This window comes from Sparus aurata, chromosome 2, assembly GCF_900880675.1.
Source record: "Sparus aurata chromosome 2, fSpaAur1.1, whole genome shotgun sequence".
Classification (NCBI taxonomy): Eukaryota; Metazoa; Chordata; class Actinopteri; order Spariformes; family Sparidae; genus Sparus; species Sparus aurata.
Genome location: NC_044188.1, coordinates 23,101,005 through 23,121,172, shown reverse-complemented (window position 1 = coordinate 23,121,172; position 20,168 = coordinate 23,101,005). Strand labels below are relative to the sequence as shown.

The 20,168-nt window shown below is 41.4% G+C and overlaps 2 protein-coding genes across 2 annotated transcripts in view; one reads left to right on the top strand and one right to left on the bottom strand.

Moving 5' to 3' along the window:
- Window positions 1-4,215, top strand: part of pcp4b (Purkinje cell protein 4b) — a 37,112-nt gene extending 32,897 nt beyond the window's left edge. The window contains exon 3 of the mRNA XM_030408076.1: window positions 3,502-4,215. Coding sequence (XP_030263936.1) covers window positions 3,502-3,632 — 131 coding nt within the window. The 3' untranslated portion in view covers window positions 3,633-4,215. The remainder of the gene's footprint in view (window positions 1-3,501) is intronic.
- A 13,034-nt stretch (window positions 4,216-17,249) lies between these two features.
- dscamb (Down syndrome cell adhesion molecule b) overlaps window positions 17,250-20,168 on the bottom strand; it is a 132,826-nt gene continuing 129,907 nt past the window's right edge. Inside the window, 1 exon segment of the mRNA XM_030397360.1 lies at window positions 17,250-18,639. Within this exon segment, the coding sequence (XP_030253220.1) occupies window positions 18,107-18,639 (533 nt within the window). The 3' untranslated portion in view covers window positions 17,250-18,106.

Genomic DNA, 20,168 nt, shown 5'->3' with positions numbered 1-20,168 from the left:
CCATGGTGCAAACCCTTGATAAAGGGTATCTCTCTGGCCTGAACCATACAACATACCTTAACCCCTTAACCCTAACAAGACAGAAACCTAACCCACTATTCAAGGCAAAGCAACTACAGGGAATGAGTATTTCTGTAACAACAGGTTTTCAGAGCAGTGGGCTCTTATTTTCAGACTCCAGGACAAATGGGCCTTCGGTCCAATGGGACATTTTTCACACTGTTGGGGTTTCATAATGGGCTGTCTGCAGCATTTGAAGTGAAGGAGTGCCTGTACTTCCCCATATTCCCAAAAACCAGTACCAACATATTGACCATTGGGACCAATGGGATTTGCCGATGGCCAGTCCAGACTATTCTTGTGTCCCTGGATACTGTCCACTTTTAGCGTGACGCACAAAAAAAGCGCTTCAAGCATCACCAGAGAAGAGCAGGCAGCCAAGATCGGGGACGTTAGCGTCATGTAAAACCCCCCGGTGATGCAGTTTCTGTGGACTGAGGGGACCAGATAGGGAGGAGGCTGGAAGGAGTAGCAGCTTATGAGAAGCACCGGCCGTCAGAAGAGTCCCTCATTTGCACCAAGGTTCGGTTGAAGAATCCTGTAGTGGCAACTTCCTCGACATAAGTGTCTCTGACCACGATGATGATCTTTGTCGTCAATTGTCGTCAGTTACAACATTCCTTCCAGCACCAGATCGCGTCATGCCCGTGCCTCCGCTCCACACTCTGACAATCTAGACTTGTTCGAGAAAAGATGTCAGCAGCTTGTCGCACAAAGATTATGAACATGTCTGGTGTTGACACGGCGGAGGGCACAGCTCAATAACTAATGCTGCCGGGATGAAAACAGCAGGCATTAGAGCGCTGGAAAATTCAATATCAATTAATGCGGGATTCAAAGCTCGGCTCGACACAGCAGTTAGTGTTTCCTCCTTGAACGGTAAGACAGAGGTACTCAAGCTCAGCCCCGAGGGAGCCCGAGGATTAGCTGCACAGTCAATACATGAGTCGCCTCTCTGCTTTCCCGCCTTTGGTCCTCCTCTCTCTCGTTGTCCATCATGAGTGTTTCTCTGCAGTTACCTCTGTTGATTACACTCAAGCAGATCAATCCTCTGCAGAAGTGTTGCGCGGCAAAGAAATGGAATTACCCCCATGCTGAGCTGTGTTGAGAAACAGTTTCTTGCTCTGAGTAGCACGAAGGTTAAAATGGGTAATGATGATTGGGTTTGGTTTTTAATCGCTTTAGACTGATGTTAAAAGGACAGTTTATAAACAACCGACTCTGTGACCAGCTCTATCCTAATCATCCTGTATATTCCAAAAGCAGAGCCTGTATCACAGTTTTTTACCGTGCCAGAGACACGCGTGTCTGCTGATTGTTATGCTCAGTGACATAGGCTGTCGCAGACAGACGTTCGGGCCACGATGAAACTTGCTTGGGTAAATGTTAGCTTGTCATAACCTCTCAAAGTCCCGAATATCCCTGCTTCATTACAGCCTGAAGCTCTGCTGCTCTCCCCTCAGCAGCACGTTTCTGTGCTACCGTGAAGACATGACACATTTTAAATCAATAGAATCAATAACACTGTCACTGATCAGACTGTTTTGCTGGGTCCGTTTCTCCTTCAATTCCTATTTTATCCTGTGTGGAGATGTTTAAACAGTTTGAGTATAAATTGGGATTATCCAAGAAATGCTTCTTATTCATTTGAAAAACAATAATTTGCATGTATTCACCTGCATCTCACAAATCAAGCTTAAGTCATGATAAAGCTTTTAATGTGAATCTTCATGTAAAAATGTTTAATGTAAACATAAAACAAGATTCTCACTTATTAAAACATGCATCTATATTTTAAGTACATGTTTTGCAAAATGTAAATAGTAGCAGGCATATACTGTACATTGTACATGTCCTGTTTAAAAGCAGATCAAGTGACAGTTAAGTGTAATCATAGGATGTCCAGGTAGAGGGGTAAAACACCCATTTCCCTTCAGTCAGTTTATTGCTAAATGCTCTTATCTGCAATAGTCTTCTTTACTTCTTTGTTCATTAGGACCTCATTGACCAGGAGATAAAAACACTGATTCTTCCTAATGCTTGCTGAAACCAGCTTGTGTCAGTTTTTACTGGGATTATGGTCGGTCGTGTCCTCTTGGTCGGTGTTAGCTGAGCTTTAGAGAGGATTAAGAACCGCGGATCAATTCATGCTTTGGCCCCTGACCTCAGGAAACAACTTTGCAATATATTTGACGGGGCTGCTGTACATAGAGAAACGTGCGAAGAGAAACGTGCAGCCTAACGGCAGACATCTCACATCCGCTTCACTCACAGTTTGAGCTGTTAACGTTTGGCTGTCGATTCGGGGTCCCAAGGGCCAGCTGGAGACATATAAAAGAAGTATTTTATTCCCTATGCAACCTGAGCATTGAGCACAGAATGACTGCTTCAGGGATCCCTTGATATTTTATGAGATTTCCCCTCCGGTAGCAATTCTTTAGATAAGCTGTAGATAGTGGGCCAAGTACACCAATGTTAGCACCTATGATTAGCTGAAAACACCATCTCTGGCTGACTTTTTGATGTTGTTAGCTGAGGGGCCTCGATCATGGACTTGAGGGCTACATATATGATGTTTTGCTAAAAGACTCACTGTCTTCTCCAGCTAATGATCCAGGGTTCATGCTATATTTGCATATTACAGTTAGTCCTATATATATCATACAGGAAGAAAGATCAGGTATCTTATTTTGTTGGAACATAACCCTGTTTGGCTACATAGCTTTGGCCACGTATTACCTTTTTTAACGCTTTAGAGAAAAAGTTGGTAGGGTGAGAGGACTAATTAAGAAATATTACACAGTGATTTAAATATATTTAAATGAACTCCTTGGCCTTATAAATAACTATAGTAAGATAGTTAAGTGGACATGCAAACATGTTGCCAATCTAGTACTGGCACAACCTACATGTGTACTGTGGGTGTTCAACACCACGTGGGAGGCTGTTACTTTTGTGCCAGTTTTTGTTGCTGCTGGGGTTTTTTTCAAAGAGGTCGCAAGGAGGACTTGATGCTTGTAACATAAGAGGAGCACCTACTCAAAATGCTCATCCTTCATTTTCAATGTAAATAAAAAAAGGAATAAAAACTCAGTTAAAAAACAAAATTAAAAATCTATCATTTTAACACGTTTGAAAAATTCTCAATCATGAAAACTAGATGAAAAATTGCCTTGTATGTAACTATAATCTACCTACAAATTTTTCCAAATGTAATCTGGGCTGATCGTTGTTACCTCCTCTTGAAATCTGATCGTGTAAAACCGATGATGCCGTTAAAGCTGACAAACACACACTTGAAAGCTTTTCCTCACACTTTCACGCTCTTGTGTTTTGGGTTTTAGAGAAGCAGTTTAAAAAGAAAAACGACTTGGCTGTGTGACTCATACCAGTCTTTGTACACTGCAGTGCGTCACACCCCTCATTTCCTTTTCCTTCCAGATGCGTCCAAGACGGATGTCCCAGAGGACTTTGACATCGACATGGAAGACCCTGAGACCGAGAAGGCGGCCGTCGCCATCCAGTCCCAGTTCAGGAAGTTCCAGAAGAAGAAGCGCGTTGAGAAGTCCTAGTGAGCGCCGCGCTGCTCTGCCACTGTGTGTGGAGACGGCAGGTGGAAGCGACGGCACGGTGACGATGGTGTGACATTTGCATGTAAACAAATTCATACCTGTTGGAACTGCAGGGGGCTGTGATTGATGGGGTTGGGGGGAGAGAATGCAATAGCTTGTTTATCATATGACATGTCTGTGAATTTTCATTATCCTATTATTATAATTACTATTTATTATTTGACTGCTGTATCAATAAATAAGAAAGAGGACAATGAAGATGTGGTTTCTGTCCTCGTCCATATATCATGAAGTCTAGCTGGTGTTTGAGTTAGAATATGTTTTTGTACTTATCCTAGCCTCGTAGATAAACCCACACCGCCCCCCTCTGTACTACGTTTCCCAAGAAACACCTGTGTTTGTGTGAGTAGATGGAGCGTAAGCTGATGTTAGAGCGGAGGATGTTTTTTTTAGGAAATTTAGCCTGGAGCTTTCCATCCTGAACAGAATATTTCACCCCGAGGCATTTTTTCTTACCTGCATGGTAATGTCAAACTGTGTATCAATGTACATTGAATAAATAAAGACTCTGTGTGGAACTTCACGTCTACAGTGCATGTAAATGCTGAATTTGACCGAACGCTCCAGCTACATGTCAAAAGTGGCTGCTGAATTGCTGCAGTACTTCTGATATATTGCATTAACATACACTGCAGGGACAGCAGAGGGACTTATGTTCTGATGACAAACTATTAATAGAAACCTCTTCAGAATGAGCTCAGCTGAATCTATTCCCTTCTCAGCTTGATGACCTTCTCCATGTAGAGCCAGGCTAGCTGATTCCCACTGAGCTGTTCTCAGCTGTAGGCTCTTTAAAAACACACATCCAACAACCTACACCTGCACGAGTACAGTGTGAGTTCAGGCTAACAGGCTAACATTTAACCATGGAGGACACAATGATTTGAAAACATTATTGCTGCCTTTCTTGAGCTGCTGATAGCAGTTTGAGTAAAATTGAATTTGAGGGAACATTGGCATCCATTTCAGGTCTTAGTTGGCCAGCTGCTGCTCCAGACTTTGTTTGACTTTCTTTCTGTTCTGTGTAAATAACTGGGCTGCCAAGATTTTAGCTGCAAGGCAGCTGTCACAAAACAAGCCTCACTCCTTTTAATGTTGATCACAGAGCAGCACAAAGCTTCCATCATTATAAAGCTTACTGCTCAGGCACATTATGTGGTCCCCCTCATTAGTCTGCATGAGAAAACATGTGAAAGCACACAAACACTGGCAAAAAAAACAAAACAAAACACTGTGCTGCAGCCTAAAACTAAAGTTTTCAAAAGGAATAGCATAGCACAATGTATCTAATGCCACATACATCAGTTGAGCATCATTTGCTGGTTTCCTATGGAGAAATGGGTCCATAGTTTGTGCTTTTCTTGACAGTGGGGTTCTTTCATAGCCATGCTAGCGGCACAGCTTTGATGACTGTCAGTAGGCCCACCACTTTTGATCAGACTGAGATGCCTCAACAGCTACTGGATGTTTCTAGTTCATTTTTTATGTCACCTATATTTTATAAAGAAGTCCCACTGAGATCAATGGCTGTTCCACAAGAAAGATCTGGCCGACGTAACAGCCATACAAAATCACAACATACTGAAATGCAACATAATACAACATGATTTACAAAAACTCACAATAAAGCAGAACTATTCAAACACCGTGGCCTCTCGAGAGAAAGCATGTGCCTCCCTCACCACATTCCCTATGATGCCCTTAAATTCATCAGTGAATATATGTAAATGTGTCTAGTTAGAATCTTTATGCAGGATACGCCACGCTCAAGGTTCAGATACATTAAAACACAGTTTTTTGCATATCTGTCAAAACCAGAATGCATTAAAAAGCAACCGCTTGGAGGATTGCTCTAAAAATACAGACAACCATGCTCCTCAGAGCGTGAATTCTACCCTAGATAAAAAGTTTATAATCAAGAGTGGGGCATAAAAAGTCATAATTAAAAAGCAGAAATGATGACAACATTTTTTTAAATTATGACACTAAAGATCAAAGTTGAGATTAAACATTTTAATTATGACACTAAAAGTCATAATTATAAAAAGGTGATAAATAACATTTTTGAGATAAAAAGTTGAAATAATATGGAAGAAGTCGAAATGATTAAACAGAAAGCCAAATGTATAACAAATGACTTTTTATCTCATAAATCTGTACTTCATCTCATTATGATTTACCGCGCAAATATGTTTTTACTCAAGCTCAGTTATTACCTTATTTTTTCTTCTCTTTACCTGGCAGAAATGGGCTTCTACAGTTGTAGGACCTTTCTATTAAAAAAGAGGTGTGTCAGGTGTGCATACAGGATCATAGTGTCACTAATAGGAATTCTGCTCTGATGAAAACTCTGAACCAGCAGTTAAACAACACGTATGTGACTGTAACCTAATCTCCTCACAAAAGTCGTTTCCCTCTTTAGACGACACTCAGTGGTGTCAAGCATTGTCAGGAATTCAAGATGTCAAAGGTTAAGAAGAGCAAGAGCACAGGGGTGGGTCCCTGAACTGTATTATATCAAGGTCAGTGATGACCTTTGCACCCCGGGGAATTGATCCCCACAGCAAATCAGCTTTGTAAGCCTGAGAGGATTAAACTGTGATGACAAAAGGAGCCCATTCCTTGATATTCGCAGCCAGATGGTTTACAGTGCAGAAAAAAATAAATAAATAAAAGCATCCATCACATTTTGATAATGTCTAGATTTCCATAAATAAAAAGAAAAAAATCTAAGTGACAATACTGCACAATCCTCAAATAAATACAGAGGAGGTTTAGTGTATAGTCCCCTTCCTTGAAAGGCCTGCGGTGACCTTTAGATTTCCACTGAAGGTCGCTGCCTTGTGGAAATAAAAGTCTCGCTGCACCTCCTTGTTTGTTTGCCTGCTTGTTATGTTTTCCACTCGGATGACTGCTAAGAAGGATCCTGTCAAGTCATCCAAAGGCCCACAGAGGATAACAGTCCTCCCGAGGCTCTGCTAGTCTCTTTCCTGTGTTTGTATGAGCGTGTGGTAATAGAATTTAAATCATGATATTAACATATGGAGATTTTTCTTCAGATCCTGCATGATGACTCTCCTCTCTTCTCCTCTCCTCTGACGTAGAGAGGGGCATTCTGGGAGGCTGACAGTGAACTGTGTCATCACCTGTGGGTGTTCACATCCTCCCTGGAGTACGGCTGGCAGGTGTACTTCTCTCACCTCGAAATTGGAGATAGATTGCAGCGCCGCGGTCTCCAGACAGAGTTGTACTATTTTGAAGTTAATGTTTGGAGAGGTTTTAAAGTCAACGGAGGCACCTTACTTTGTACTTTGCACAGCAGAGTAAATACATCAGCGATGTACTGTGGATGACAATCAGAGGGGAAAAGTCATTGCACGTCTTTTGCCCTTTGCCTTTTTTTACTACTGTTCGGAAGGCGGAGATGAATTCAGCCTTCGTGGCGTATTACTGTTGCCTTTGCTTGTGTCTGGAAAACCACAGAAATCCATTTCACACTATTTGGTTATTGATGATAATTAATCATCCGTGTTCTTATGAAAACTGACATTTTCGTGATTGGTTCACACGCTGCTGCCCACATCCATTCATGTGTGCATTTCAACATATTTCTTGAAACATAAAAAAAAAAATCTGCACACATTGGCTCTTTTCATGCGCATAAGTGTGTACAGGGGAGATGTTTGACAGTCTCATGGGAACCTACCATCTCAGGCATTCTTCTTAATTCGTTGGCAATGTCGAGGGGCGCCTCCCGCCAGCAGCAGACGTGGAGATGGATGATTCCACCAGGTCTGATTCATTGCATTTACATTATTCATTAGTGGCCTGTCGCACGAACAGCAACATGAATTTGATCTAATCAACGAGCGAGTTGCCTGCCAGCGCGGCGTGAGGAATTTCACTGTCAGAAATAACAGCCTACTGTGTGTACAAAAGACTGACGCCTCCACTGGAGCTAGACAAAAGACTTTCATCTCAGCATACACTCAGTGTAAAAACTTTCATACAAACATCTCCCCTCGCTGTGTTGGCCACACATAGTATTTTGTCTCTAAGGTTGATTTCTTTGATGGTTACACAATGAAGTTTTTTTTTTCCCCCACTGATAAATCTCCTGCAGTGATGAGACAAAAAGAAAATGAGTGTTGATGGATAAAAACAAAAACTTATCGCAGCGCAGAACAAAGCGAAAACCCTGCCGTCACTCTCAAAGCTGATTAAAACTTCATATTTGCTTCCCCGTCGTCGGAAACAGACAGGTGCCTGAGGAGTTGGCTTTTAATGTTTCCACTTGAAACGTCTTCATATCAGTCTCCAGTAATAACCGTTGAAGCTTGCAGATCTACAGTCACTCAAAGCAACGGAAGCTCTGTGTGTCATCTCTGAGTTTTAATGATGTTTTTACATGCAGCACAACACAACAAGCTCTAATTTAAAAATGTGCTTTAAAAAAAGACATGCACAAAGTTCCTCTCAGTTCTCTCTTTAGGTTATATTGGAGTTATCACACTCTATCTGGACCATCCAATGGGGACGATTAAAGGACAAATCTGGTAGTTTAACCGTACTCTCATAAATGCAGTCACTTTCTTTGGATCACGAAACTCTATGTATCACTTTTGGCAGAGAAAGTGATAAATAATCAAGTAGGTCTGTAAAAAGACAGTATGCAGCATAGTTATTTATTACGTTTTCAACCAAATGATTAACAACGAGTTACAGGATATACAGTAGAGGGATTAGAAGGCTGGAATAATCTAGGTGGAATCTGAGGCCAGCGGGAGTTGCTGACACTTGTCTTGACCATCTATTGAGCAACGATAATCCTGCAAATGGCTCACAGCATTTTCATCAGTATATGGATATCTTGAGCTTCAGGGCGAAGGTAACGTTCGGAGGCAGCTGATGACCAGTGACCCGTGGCTTTAAGCGCGGATACAGGGGCGACAGTTGCTGCAGCCGCTCCAGTTCATAATGAATGAGCAGTGTAAAGTCTCTGAGCCTGCAGGACTGGCAGATGATACAGAGAGGGAGGCAACAAGGATCAAGTCATTGCTTTCCTCCTCCGTCGTGGCTCAGGCTGCCGCAAAGATGTCATTTCAGATAAAAGCTTAGACTCTTAAACTGTAAACATGAAATACTGAAATCACGCTCTTTGTTACAATACATGATCTTAGACTTTAAAGCATCGCATCACCGAACGTTGAATTTTATATGGCTAAATCCAGAGTCCAGGTTGTCTGATCATGTGTTCGAAAGCTCTACGTAAATGGGACAAACCTGGTAAAGGCTCAATGAGTAAATAAAAAACCGATCGTGTTAAGAGTAACATAACATTTCCTGTCAGATATGGGTTCTTGAGGAAACTGTTGTGATAGTGTGACCATATACATTTATGCTGCAGGACGATCATGCGATGGGTTACATGTTTCTTTGAGTAAGTCAGTCACCTTCACAGAACAGAAGAAAAGCCACCGTCATGAACCAGTGCCTGAGCGAAACTGAAAGATGTGTCACTGAGTATATTTTCTCATTTTTTCTTTATATTTGAACAGTGTCCCAGATATCTCACCCCCCGGCAGCACTGATGCTCCACTGACCTTGTGATTGTGAAACAACCCCAGAAACCAGGTGCTATTTATACCTGGTTTTCTCGCTCACTAATGAGACCTCACACTCGCAGCTTCTAATCTGTCTTCGAAAGACTATGTGGATTTATACAACAGGTGACCATTTCACCTTATGATGATCTTTCACCTAGACTTATGTTTCATCTTAACTAATGCATGACCTATGATAAGGAGGATTTCAGCTGCTGTGTGTCATGCATGTAAATGATATGCTGAGACATCAAAGCAAAAAAAGGTCAAAGCAAACTGGTCCCTTGGTGTCAAAAAGGTGACGGGAATACAACACACAGCCGCCCACTGATTCTATCAAAATGATGGCAAAAAACATTGGACCCAAAAAACAAAGGGGAAGTGGGGAGTCACTTAACAGAGGGGAAACAAAATGTAGAGAAGCTGGCCAGAAGAAAGAAAAGTCAAACACTCATCGCAGATTCTCACCTAAACAGAAAACGCAGCGAGCCGACTGATGATGTCGACTCCCTGAAAACACACAACCAACTGCGCACGGGAACTGCAACCCCCTTAAACAGCCTCACTGCTGACTGACTGCAGCCAGCTGATGGAGAACATCACAGGTGCAGCCAACAGCTTCTGATGACCTGCGACCTAGATCTTGAGAAATCTCTGTTCACGTCAGGATGTTGGGGAATCTCTGATCTCTGTCCATAAGAATGGAGAAAAGTTGATGCAGTGCCCTCTCAAGAAAACACAATGCAGTGAATGCAACTGTTGCCGTCTTGATCTTGAGTCTGCCACTGCAAAGCCTGTATTTTAACAGACCGTATTCAGGGTTGAAAACTCTGACAAATCATGAACATTTTACTGCTTCCTTGACTCATCAGCGACAGAGACGACATACATCATGGACACATGGCGCCAGATGTAATCAAGCTTACACTGTAACTTTCACTGTCTTGTTCTCTCCGTACCAAACCTTCGTAACGTTGTGTGACACTGTGCTCGCTGAAATGTTTTATATCCTTGTAATGTTCACACCGATCAAACACCAAAGTGTGTTCAAGCAGTGAGTTTTTGGGCTGGCGTAAAGTGGCTGGCTGCTTTGTCACAAGACGTTACGTTACATTGCAATCTAAACGAGTGCATTTTACTTCAAGGCTTCAGTGAACGTGTCGGTTTGAGATAAAGACAGGAGACAACACTCAGCGGCTGGATTAACACACATCACAGCATCATGTTTTGACGCTGTGCTTTATTTGTTGTAGATTGCTTGTATCACATCCACTTACTGTAATATTTTCAGGGCATCTCAGGTCCGCTTGCATGCATTAATACAGACCTGTGGCGATAATCCATGTCATCTTTTCAGAGAATCTTACAATAAGCAAAAACTGCGTGACAAAGGTCAAAGGAGATTTGTTCAGGCGTGCATCACTGTACATGTTGGTGGAGTAATACCTGTAGAGCATTGTTCATGATGAAAGGGCCTCATTTTATTTCATCCTCTCTTCTCTCTTCGTGGATCCACTCTGCCCCTTTTTACCAGGATAATACTCCATGTCATTATCTGAAGATGGCTCCAGCACCATGTGACTGCTGTTTACCATGATGGCCCGCACAGATCACAACCCAACAGAGCACCTCAGGCAGTAACGGCATGATGCTGTTGAGTCACTGTGGACTAAATACATCCAGAGGAATACATCCAAGATGTTACGACTAGGGCTGGATATCACCAGGCACCTCGCAATACGATACTATCACGATATTTTGTCCATGATAACGATAATATCACGATACAGTGATTCTGCAATAATCGATACATTGCAAGAAACTTCATCCACGATACATCACGATATCTGTGTCACTGAAGAAATTCAGAATTTATTGACCGCACTGAAACCATTTCACAGGAATTACATAACATTGTCTATCAATTTCCCATGAATGACAGCCAAGTAAAACAAAGTGTATTCTGCACAGTGGCTCTTCTTAACACGCACACACACTGACCGCAATTTAAATATGATCAAATATCGATATTTGGCGCCAGTGTATCGATATTGTACCTCAAGACAAAATATGGCAATATATCGTAATATCGATATTTTGGTACACCCATAGTTACGACTGAATGTCCTGTCAAACAATATCTGACAGTCTTCTTCTGTGTCTGTCTGGAGTTCATTCTTCTGTGGGGAAATTATAATATCATAGAATCCATTAACATATATTCAAAGAAGTTCTGCATTTTAAGGACATCTGTCAGAACATTTCAGAACATAGTCCCCAAATAGTGTACCATGTCAGAAAACCATATACACACTCACAGAAAGATTAGAAAATGTCAGAATAGTTTGGTCTGTAGGATAAATAACTGAAAATGACTAATTATTTTGCTTTAAAGACTCCAAAATTAAATATCTCTGTTGTTTTTTGGGAAGTAAAAATCTAATTATTTAAAATTTTATTATTGTTATAATAGTTAACAACTTTTGGGGTGTTATACTGTACCTCCATAGGTTGGAAGAAACTACGAAGTTTCACATCAGCACTATATGTATATCTCTCCTGTGCTGTTGTAGACACAGCCTTGTGTATTTTACAATGACATTTTTTGGCTCCAGGTCTTTAGTCTACTTTTGATGGTTGCTGTTTGACTTCTTCTCGACTTCGACTGCTACTGCCAGGAATTTTGAAAGGACTGTGCAGCGAAGTGATGCTGTGTTATCTCGCTCAAGACACCGACTTTAGCAGAAGAGCAGACTCTCCAGACAAGCAGCGAGGAACAGCGAGCGCACAAGCAGATCGCCGAGCAGACAACATGCCCCTCTCGCAATCCATCATTGTTGAATGATGAAACATGATGCAACACTATGAAAGATTTATTCTTATTTACCGCCAGTGTGAGGGCCCTACTGAAAAGCAGGACTTTTGCTTTGCGAGACCAGCTACATGGCTTATTCTCTAAGTCCCTCTGTTGACAGCTTGAGCTCAAATCAGATCACTTTTGTCAGCACATAGTGAGGCAGTTGGTGGGAGCTTATCTAAAGCACATTACAAAACCCAGAGTGAATACAGCAACTTTGGTGAGATCCAAACCCTGAACACTGGCTGCATTTGTGTCCTGTTTATTATGTATGTTGATGTCTTACACTGGAATGACTTCAGTTCCATAAGGAAAAGTTTCCATCTTCCGTGGATCTGACTAGGCTCCGACCTGTCAAGGCGCGGACACAGGACCTCTGCAGATGTCCGAAGGTCTGGCACCAGGGGGCTTTGGAGGCGGATCCTTTGAGTCCTGAGGGTTGGGAGATGAGGCCTCTGTGGTTCCGACTTGTTTGGGCACGTCCCACAGATGCTTGATCGGATTGGGATCTAGGGAATTTGGAGACGCGGTTGACATGGAGTCTCCGGGCGGGGATGCCATCAGGGAGTGCCGTTGCCATTGGTTTGCAACTTTTGTTTGGGTGGTGTGTGTCAAGTGGCATCCACGTGAATGCCAGTACCCAAAGTTTCCCAGCAGGAAACAAAATGATCAATGCTATTTTCTTCACCTGTCAATGGTTTTAATGTTGTAGCTGATTAGTGTTTATGTTTCAAACGCTATTTAGCAAGAATTGTACAGCTGTCCTTGTCAATGAATTTGTTTACATGATGCTTCAGCTCATAAGAAAACTCTTCAACAGCAGCTGAAAGTCAATATTTGACCGAGCTGTGCAAACATTTGTAAATACTCCAGGATATGCATCATCCAAAAGTCCACAGCCTTATTCCATGGCAACAAAATGTGCAGTGGTGTAGTAACCAGTAACCTGCAGTTTGCTCCATCTGACAAAAGAAACTCATGGGAAACAGTTTTCTTGTCAGAAACATCCTGTGCTCCTCAAGTCCTTCACCGAGGACAAGGACAGACAAGCAGCCCGATCAATAGAGCAATCTGAGACAGAGAAAAAAAGGAGGGAGGTCAGTGCACAGCAGAGAACAAAAATAATGGTTATGGATAAACACAGCGAGCACGTTCTTGTGAGGCCAAAGAGAGAAGTGAGGGTTTGACTGATCTGAGGAGGGTTGGGGTGTGTGAACACAGGGGGAAAGTCCTTCCGTTTCTTGCTCTCTAAATTAACCCCAGCTGTCTGCTGCCAACTCTTCAGACACCTCATTATAAAGCTCAGTTGGGAGGGCACTGGTCTATTTCTACCCTGTTTCTGTTCACTGACATTATACGTCATGCTGTGGTATCCTCAGTGGACAATTAAAAGAAATATCCCAATAAAAATGTGAACTCTCGCTACGCCAGACCAGCACTTCCTCTGAAAATACACAATCATACCATCTCAGTGATTCCCAGAGGGAACGTTACATGTGCAGTTGTATGATGGAAGACTGTAGGATAGCATGATAAATGGCTGAAATAGATAGCTGAGCTAGGGTCATAAATAAAGAGTTGGATAGCTTGACTAAACCAGCTTAGATAACTAAAGTAATAGATGAATAGACGAGACAGCTGAGGTATTTGATAAAAGCTTCAGCTGTGATAGCTTAAAATAAGTAGCTTACTCTAATGGATATACTTTTATAGCTAAAGGTAACCAACTGAAAAACAGTTCAAAAGTAAGCTAAGTAGCCAAATGTACAGGTGTACATCTATAAAAATAAATTGGTAAACAGTTTAAATAGGCTACTTAGCTCAAAGAAATGAGAGTAAAGCTGAAATAGTTAGACAGTAAAAGGTACTAAATAACATTAACTGAAAAAAGCTAAGTAGTGGGTAGCTGAAATAGCTTGTTAACACGTAAAGAGTTTATGCTAAAAGTAAAGAGGGAAAAAAGTTGAAATAATTAGCTATTGGACTAACTATTGGATATAAAACATTAAAAACAGGGCAGTCGGCTAAAATTGACTCATAAACAGCTAGAATTAAAACATTTAAAGTAAATGGACAAATCAGGAAGCTATAAGTAGTGGTTTGAATCATTTAATACAAAAATAATGGATATGGATATAAACAGGCTAGTTAGCTGAAAGTAGGCTAGGCTAACTGATAGTACAAATAGTTAGCTAAAAAATGTTTATTAGTTCAAATAGTAGGTCGTTAGCTTAAAGTCGTTGACTGAAAAACAGTTGAAATAGTGAAAAAAAGTGTTCAACAGTTGAAATAGTGAAGAAGAATAAATGAAATAAGGAGTGAATGGTTGAAATAGATAAAAGTTGTAACGTCCAGATTCTACCACTCCAAGAGGTAGTGTGCAAATCTGACCGTAACACGTAGGCCTATCAATAGTGCCTTAACATTCACCTTAAACTCGCTTCAGATGAACACATTTCATCACACTAAAAGGTTGGGGACCACTTCGAAGTCTAATAATGTGAAACTTCCTCTCCACATTATTCTTTCTCTGAGTTTCCCTCTCTGGCTGCTGAGCGTGGTGGGAGGTGTGATTATGGCCTGCAGCCAGAAGGCGACTCGCTCACCAACAACTCAGTCCTGCTTCCTTGTAAAGTATGAGGGTACCTGCACAGTCGTCTCTCCAGGTGTGCCATCTATCTTCATTCATTGTGAGGGGAGTGCACAGATTTAAAAAAGAAAAAGCAATTATTGTCAATCGTGCACAGTAAAATGTATATATAGTGTGACCAGTTCATTTATTGCAGCTTCATGAATCTTTTCTGGTATTCAAACATGCAGTCGATGATTTTTGTTGCACGCCATGACACAGACAAACACCATCTATATAGAACAAGATAAGACAATAGATCTTTTTTTGTTCATCTATGAGGCAACATAAATACTTAATTCTTCCTCCATGGTACTGATTTCCCTAAAGATTATCATAGTGCTTGTGTATTTATATGCATATGTAACTTTGTGCATGCAATCCCTCCCCTGCCTCTGCTGCCTCATCCACATTCTCAGGCGCTGTGGGGATCAGTGTGACAATGTAAACCTGATCTAGGTTCCAGTGTCAGCGCTGGCATGAATAATTCACCGTCTTCAGGGTGGTGTGCTCCGGCACACGGCAGACACGCACTGGAACAGACTGCCGGGCTGCCCTTGATGTCTCTCTCCAGGTTGTCACAAATAGTTTTGGTGCTGAACCATCCCTTTCCACCTGCTCAAACTCCAGGAGCTCACTCCTTAAAGCAGCAAATGGACTCAATTCAGTGACTGCACAGCGCCATCTGTTGATCAAAACCCAAGAAACAGCTGCTTCAATACAAACCTGTTTTAATGCCTTTAAAGAGCGTTATTTCATGTTTGTGCCAAGCTGAGGTTGGTTTATATGCTTCCTGGTGGTGTGAGGATACAACCGGGAGGGTTGGAGAAATCTGTAAAATAACTTTAACTTGCTGCAATTTGCTTATGCATGAAAGCAACTTTTTTGACATAAATAAATCTGTTCAAAGGTTTTTATGAAAATATTTTCTCTGCTTACTGTCAAATAGAAAAATATTTACAGTAATCCTGTCTAAAAAGTCAATTAAGCAGCTTATTGCTGAATCCATTATTTGTTCAGGGCACCTTTTTGTCACTTCAACAGGCTTTAAAGTTAACTTTTGTCTGCTGTCTAAAGCCTACCCTTTGTAAACAAAAACTAAATTGTATTACATAAAGCATTCCAAGTCAAAATATACATGGGAAATGTAAAATATACACATCATTTTATCTGTAAATGACAGATATTCTCTTGTTAAAGGTACCTCAGTGATTTAGTATTGCGCTATTGAGTTTAAAAACTTGTGAAATCTAAATCAGTGTATAAATTGTAGAGAAATTATGTTGCTTAATCACTCCAGCTCCAAAAGATTGGATGCAGCTCTACAGCGTGTTTCATTTGACCACTCCATGCCTGCAGTTTGTAACTGAGGCTCTTTTAAGATGTGTATTTTTGTGTAACAAACCCAGGATGAGGTAACCCCCATGACATCACCAGGGTTATTTTCTCAGACCGATCGCAAACCATGACGACATTAAAGTACAGTAGTCGTGCTTCTCGTGACTGGTAAATTGAAATAAATCAGTGGAATTACCCTTTTAAATTTAACTATAAGAGGCATGTTAATAGCTTGTTTCCACATAATGCCATGTCATTCTGTTGCTGCAGATGAAGGGCGGGAAGAGATTTATGACACATATAGTGATACACAAGGTTCCTTGGTGGTACATAGGAAAGACTTTCACAAGCTCCCAAAATGCCTTTGGTGTTCGTCAGCTGCATAAACTTCAGTCTGTCATCAGATAACTTGTGTTTGTGCAGCGATCACTTCGCTAAAGGTTATTTCGTGGCATTTTTCTTCTTTCCTTTACTGGAGTTTGTTCCCCTGTATCTCAACAACAATGCATATCAGTGTTAACTAACTTTTCTCCATACAGCCATTCTGCTTTTCACTTCCGCCCTCCATCTGAATTTCATGAGTCGTCAGAATCACCTGACGACAAATAACCATGAGGTCACAAACTGAAAAGATTGACACAGGATCAACACAGTTGTCCTTTAAATGCTTTGACTCTTTGGCAACACATCCATCAGGAGGATTCTATTAGCACTAATGTGAAAATGGATTCACGTGACCTTAGTTATTTCATCAGATCAGTAAGCGTGGAAAAAATGTGTTTGTACCTATGGCTACAAAAGAAATGCTGTGAGTTGGTAGAAAAGGAAGCAAAAGAGGAGAAAACAGTGAGTTTAACAGAAAAGAACAGTGGAAAATGTGCTGAAAGTAAGTCTGATATACTTTGTACTCAAACTGCTACAAAAACAAAAAGGACTTAAATTGGATTTAAACCTTACCAACAAGAACTAGTGTTTTCCCGGTATACGACCAGTCTGAATGGAAAATATCAGAGGAATGATGGTTATAAAAAGTGTGAAAAGGGAGAGAAGAAGGACAGGAGGAAGAAGAGAGAAACAACCATGAGCAGGAAAGGGTGTTAGGCTCAACCGATATGAATCAAAGTCAGATGTGTGCAAACATGACTAAGGACTTTATTAACCAAATCATTTTCCCCATAATATCCACAAATAAAAGTGATCTCTTTATATATATTCACATTGTATAATTTCATAGTGTGACAAAAATTCTCTTTTTTTTTTTGGATTTCCAGCCATTCCTATTAATTGTCATTTGATCAGTCGCCATGCAGTCGTCAGAAAGGTTGAAAAACATTACGATTGGTCAGCATTGGCGGTCGTGTCCAGCGTCATTCTTCTTCTCCTCCATTGGCTCCTCGTAGTGCTAAAAACCCCGTCAGTTACCCAATCACAGATTTCATCACACTGCGACAATAAAATAAAAATAAATTAAGAAAGCAATGTCCTCCTGCAGAGTGCTCCAGAGTCCTCCTCCCTTTCCGTTATTCTTTTTTAGATATTTTCTGTTTTTATATAATAATAATAGTAATAATAATAATGACTATAATTGTCCTTGATATAAATTCAATAGTATTTTTTCTCTTTCTCAAATTTTAAATAAATCATTTTGGCAATCCTCATATGTTGTCACTTCAGAATAAAAGAATACTCAAGTAGAAAATAAAAACTGTGAGAGAAAATTCATCAGAGGGACGAGGTGTGAGAGAATGAAAAGAGTGAAAGCAACAGAGAAGAGCGAGAGAGGAAAGAAAGAAAAGAGTGATAGAAAGAAAGACAGACTCAAAGAAAAGCATCCACTTCAGACGCATGTCAGAAACGGCTCTATATACAACAATTTCTGTTGTGGAAAACTGTCCATCGTGTGCCTGTCTTCTATCTCTTGTCCTTCCTCCTTCTGTGTGTCTGCAGTAGTCCCGTTGTCTGCAGCAGTCCGCTGTGTGTCCCAGTGTTATACCAGAGTGTAAGACTTGGCATAGGGGTTGTTGCTCTGTTTCAGGTGTCCTCTGGAGTCCAGCAGTGACTCCTGAGAAGTGCTGAGCTTGGCAGCCTGTGCTTGGGCCAGGTCTCCTGAGGAGGAGACCTCCGCCCGGACCTCACCCCGGGCCTCCCCCCTCTCACGGACATCCCTGTGGGGGAGGGTGGAGGCAGTTCCTGGCTGCCACTGCTGCACCTCCCTGGGTGAGGGCACTTCCATGGGGGTGGGCTCCATGGGAGGGGGCCTCTTCAGGGTACGGCTCCTCTGGGGTTCCAGGCAGGTCTGGCCCATGGCTCCTCCTCCACCCACTCCTCTTGTTTCCCCTGTAGCACCAGCACCAACTCCGCTTGCTCCTGCTCCTCCTCCTACTCCACCTCCTCCTCCTCCTCCACTGCTGCTGCTGCCACTGCTGCTGCTGACTCCTCCACTGCGGGCTGCCAGTGGCACACCACGGTTCAACAGGAAGTCCATACGGAGGTAAGGCGGCAAGTGGACCAGCTCTCCTCCTGGGAGACAAAACACAGGCGAGACACAGGTTTAGTTCAACTACAGTTTACAGTCATATTCTGATGTGTTGCTGGGAAATAATGAAAAAAACTTTAAAGCAGCGCTGATTTTTTTAGGAATAGCAGAACAAGCAGTGGCATATCATCATCTAAACAGCTGCAACCAAATGGACCGTTCCCTTACAGGAGCCGCTAAAAACAAGAAAGGTGAAAGGCCTTCTCTAGAGTCGGTGTTCGGTTTGTCCATTCATGGCTACTGTAGAAACAACTCCATGGAAGAGGACAGCTCTGTAGATATAAAGGGCTCATTCTAAGGTCACAAAAACACAACAATTATTAATATTATGTCGAATATTATATTCCATTTCTGCCAATGTATTCTTCTAAATCCTACACACTGGACCTTTAAAAAAGTTGAGAACAAACAGCAGGCAGTTGCTTATTTACACATCCAGCAGAGTCAGACACCATCTGTGTCTAATATTAACTCTCCTTTTTGCTCCTTTTTTGGTTTTCACCACAACTCCTAAGGGAAATATCTCTATTTCTTAATCTACTTAAAATTTCGACTATGTGCACCAGCTGTCTGTCTGTCTGTCTGCTGTTAGGTGCTGGGCAGATAACTCATTTAAAGTTATTCACTCATTTTAGCTTTTTTGATGTAAACTGTGATGGTGGGGTTCAAACAAGTAAATGTGTCAGTCAGTAAAAACAAAACAATAAGCCAAAAGATGCAGATGTCAACTGTAGAAGTTGGGTTACAATTATTTTTAAGCAGAAACTGTCACATTAGATGTAGTTGTTTTATCCATTGTTCATATTGTATAAAAATATGTATGCAGCTTTCATTTGTTGTCAGTTGCAAGTTAGCTAAATAACATGTATATATTTTAAATGCAGATAAGACACAAGTGCAAATATGATGACACAGGATTTCCAGACCGCAGAGGCCTCAAGACCACGATGACATCCACCCAAGAGTATCTGCTCGTCCCTGTAGAGTTCTCAGGGTTCCCCAGTGTGAACAGTATGTGCTCTCAACAGGTCTGAGTTTCTCCACAGACTGGATTTGCATTATTCCATCCTCTATGTTTGAATTAACTGCACAGAGAGTAGAAAATCCATATTTAACTCACATTCACGCTGCTACATGTTCTCACCTCAGGCCCTTCTGGGATCATGATTCACTCGACTATTATTTTAATGTGATACCAATGTTCACCAAGTGTGAATCTATTTGACTTAGTGGCTGCTATCAGGAAAAATTTGAACATAATGCAATAGGGTGTCATTTTTACAATGTTATCTTCGCTATCATTGTTGCACCTTTGAGATTATCATATGGTAGGTTATTGAGTTACATTTTCTTACTGTGATGAAGCTGAACGATGGGATATGTCTCACCTGATGGCCTAGATATATATATATACAGCATCAAATCTTGCTTGCATTCAGTAATCTTCGAACACCCTCTCTGCTGAGACGCACTGTAGACGAGGAGGAACTGTAGTCTTCTCAGACAGAATAAC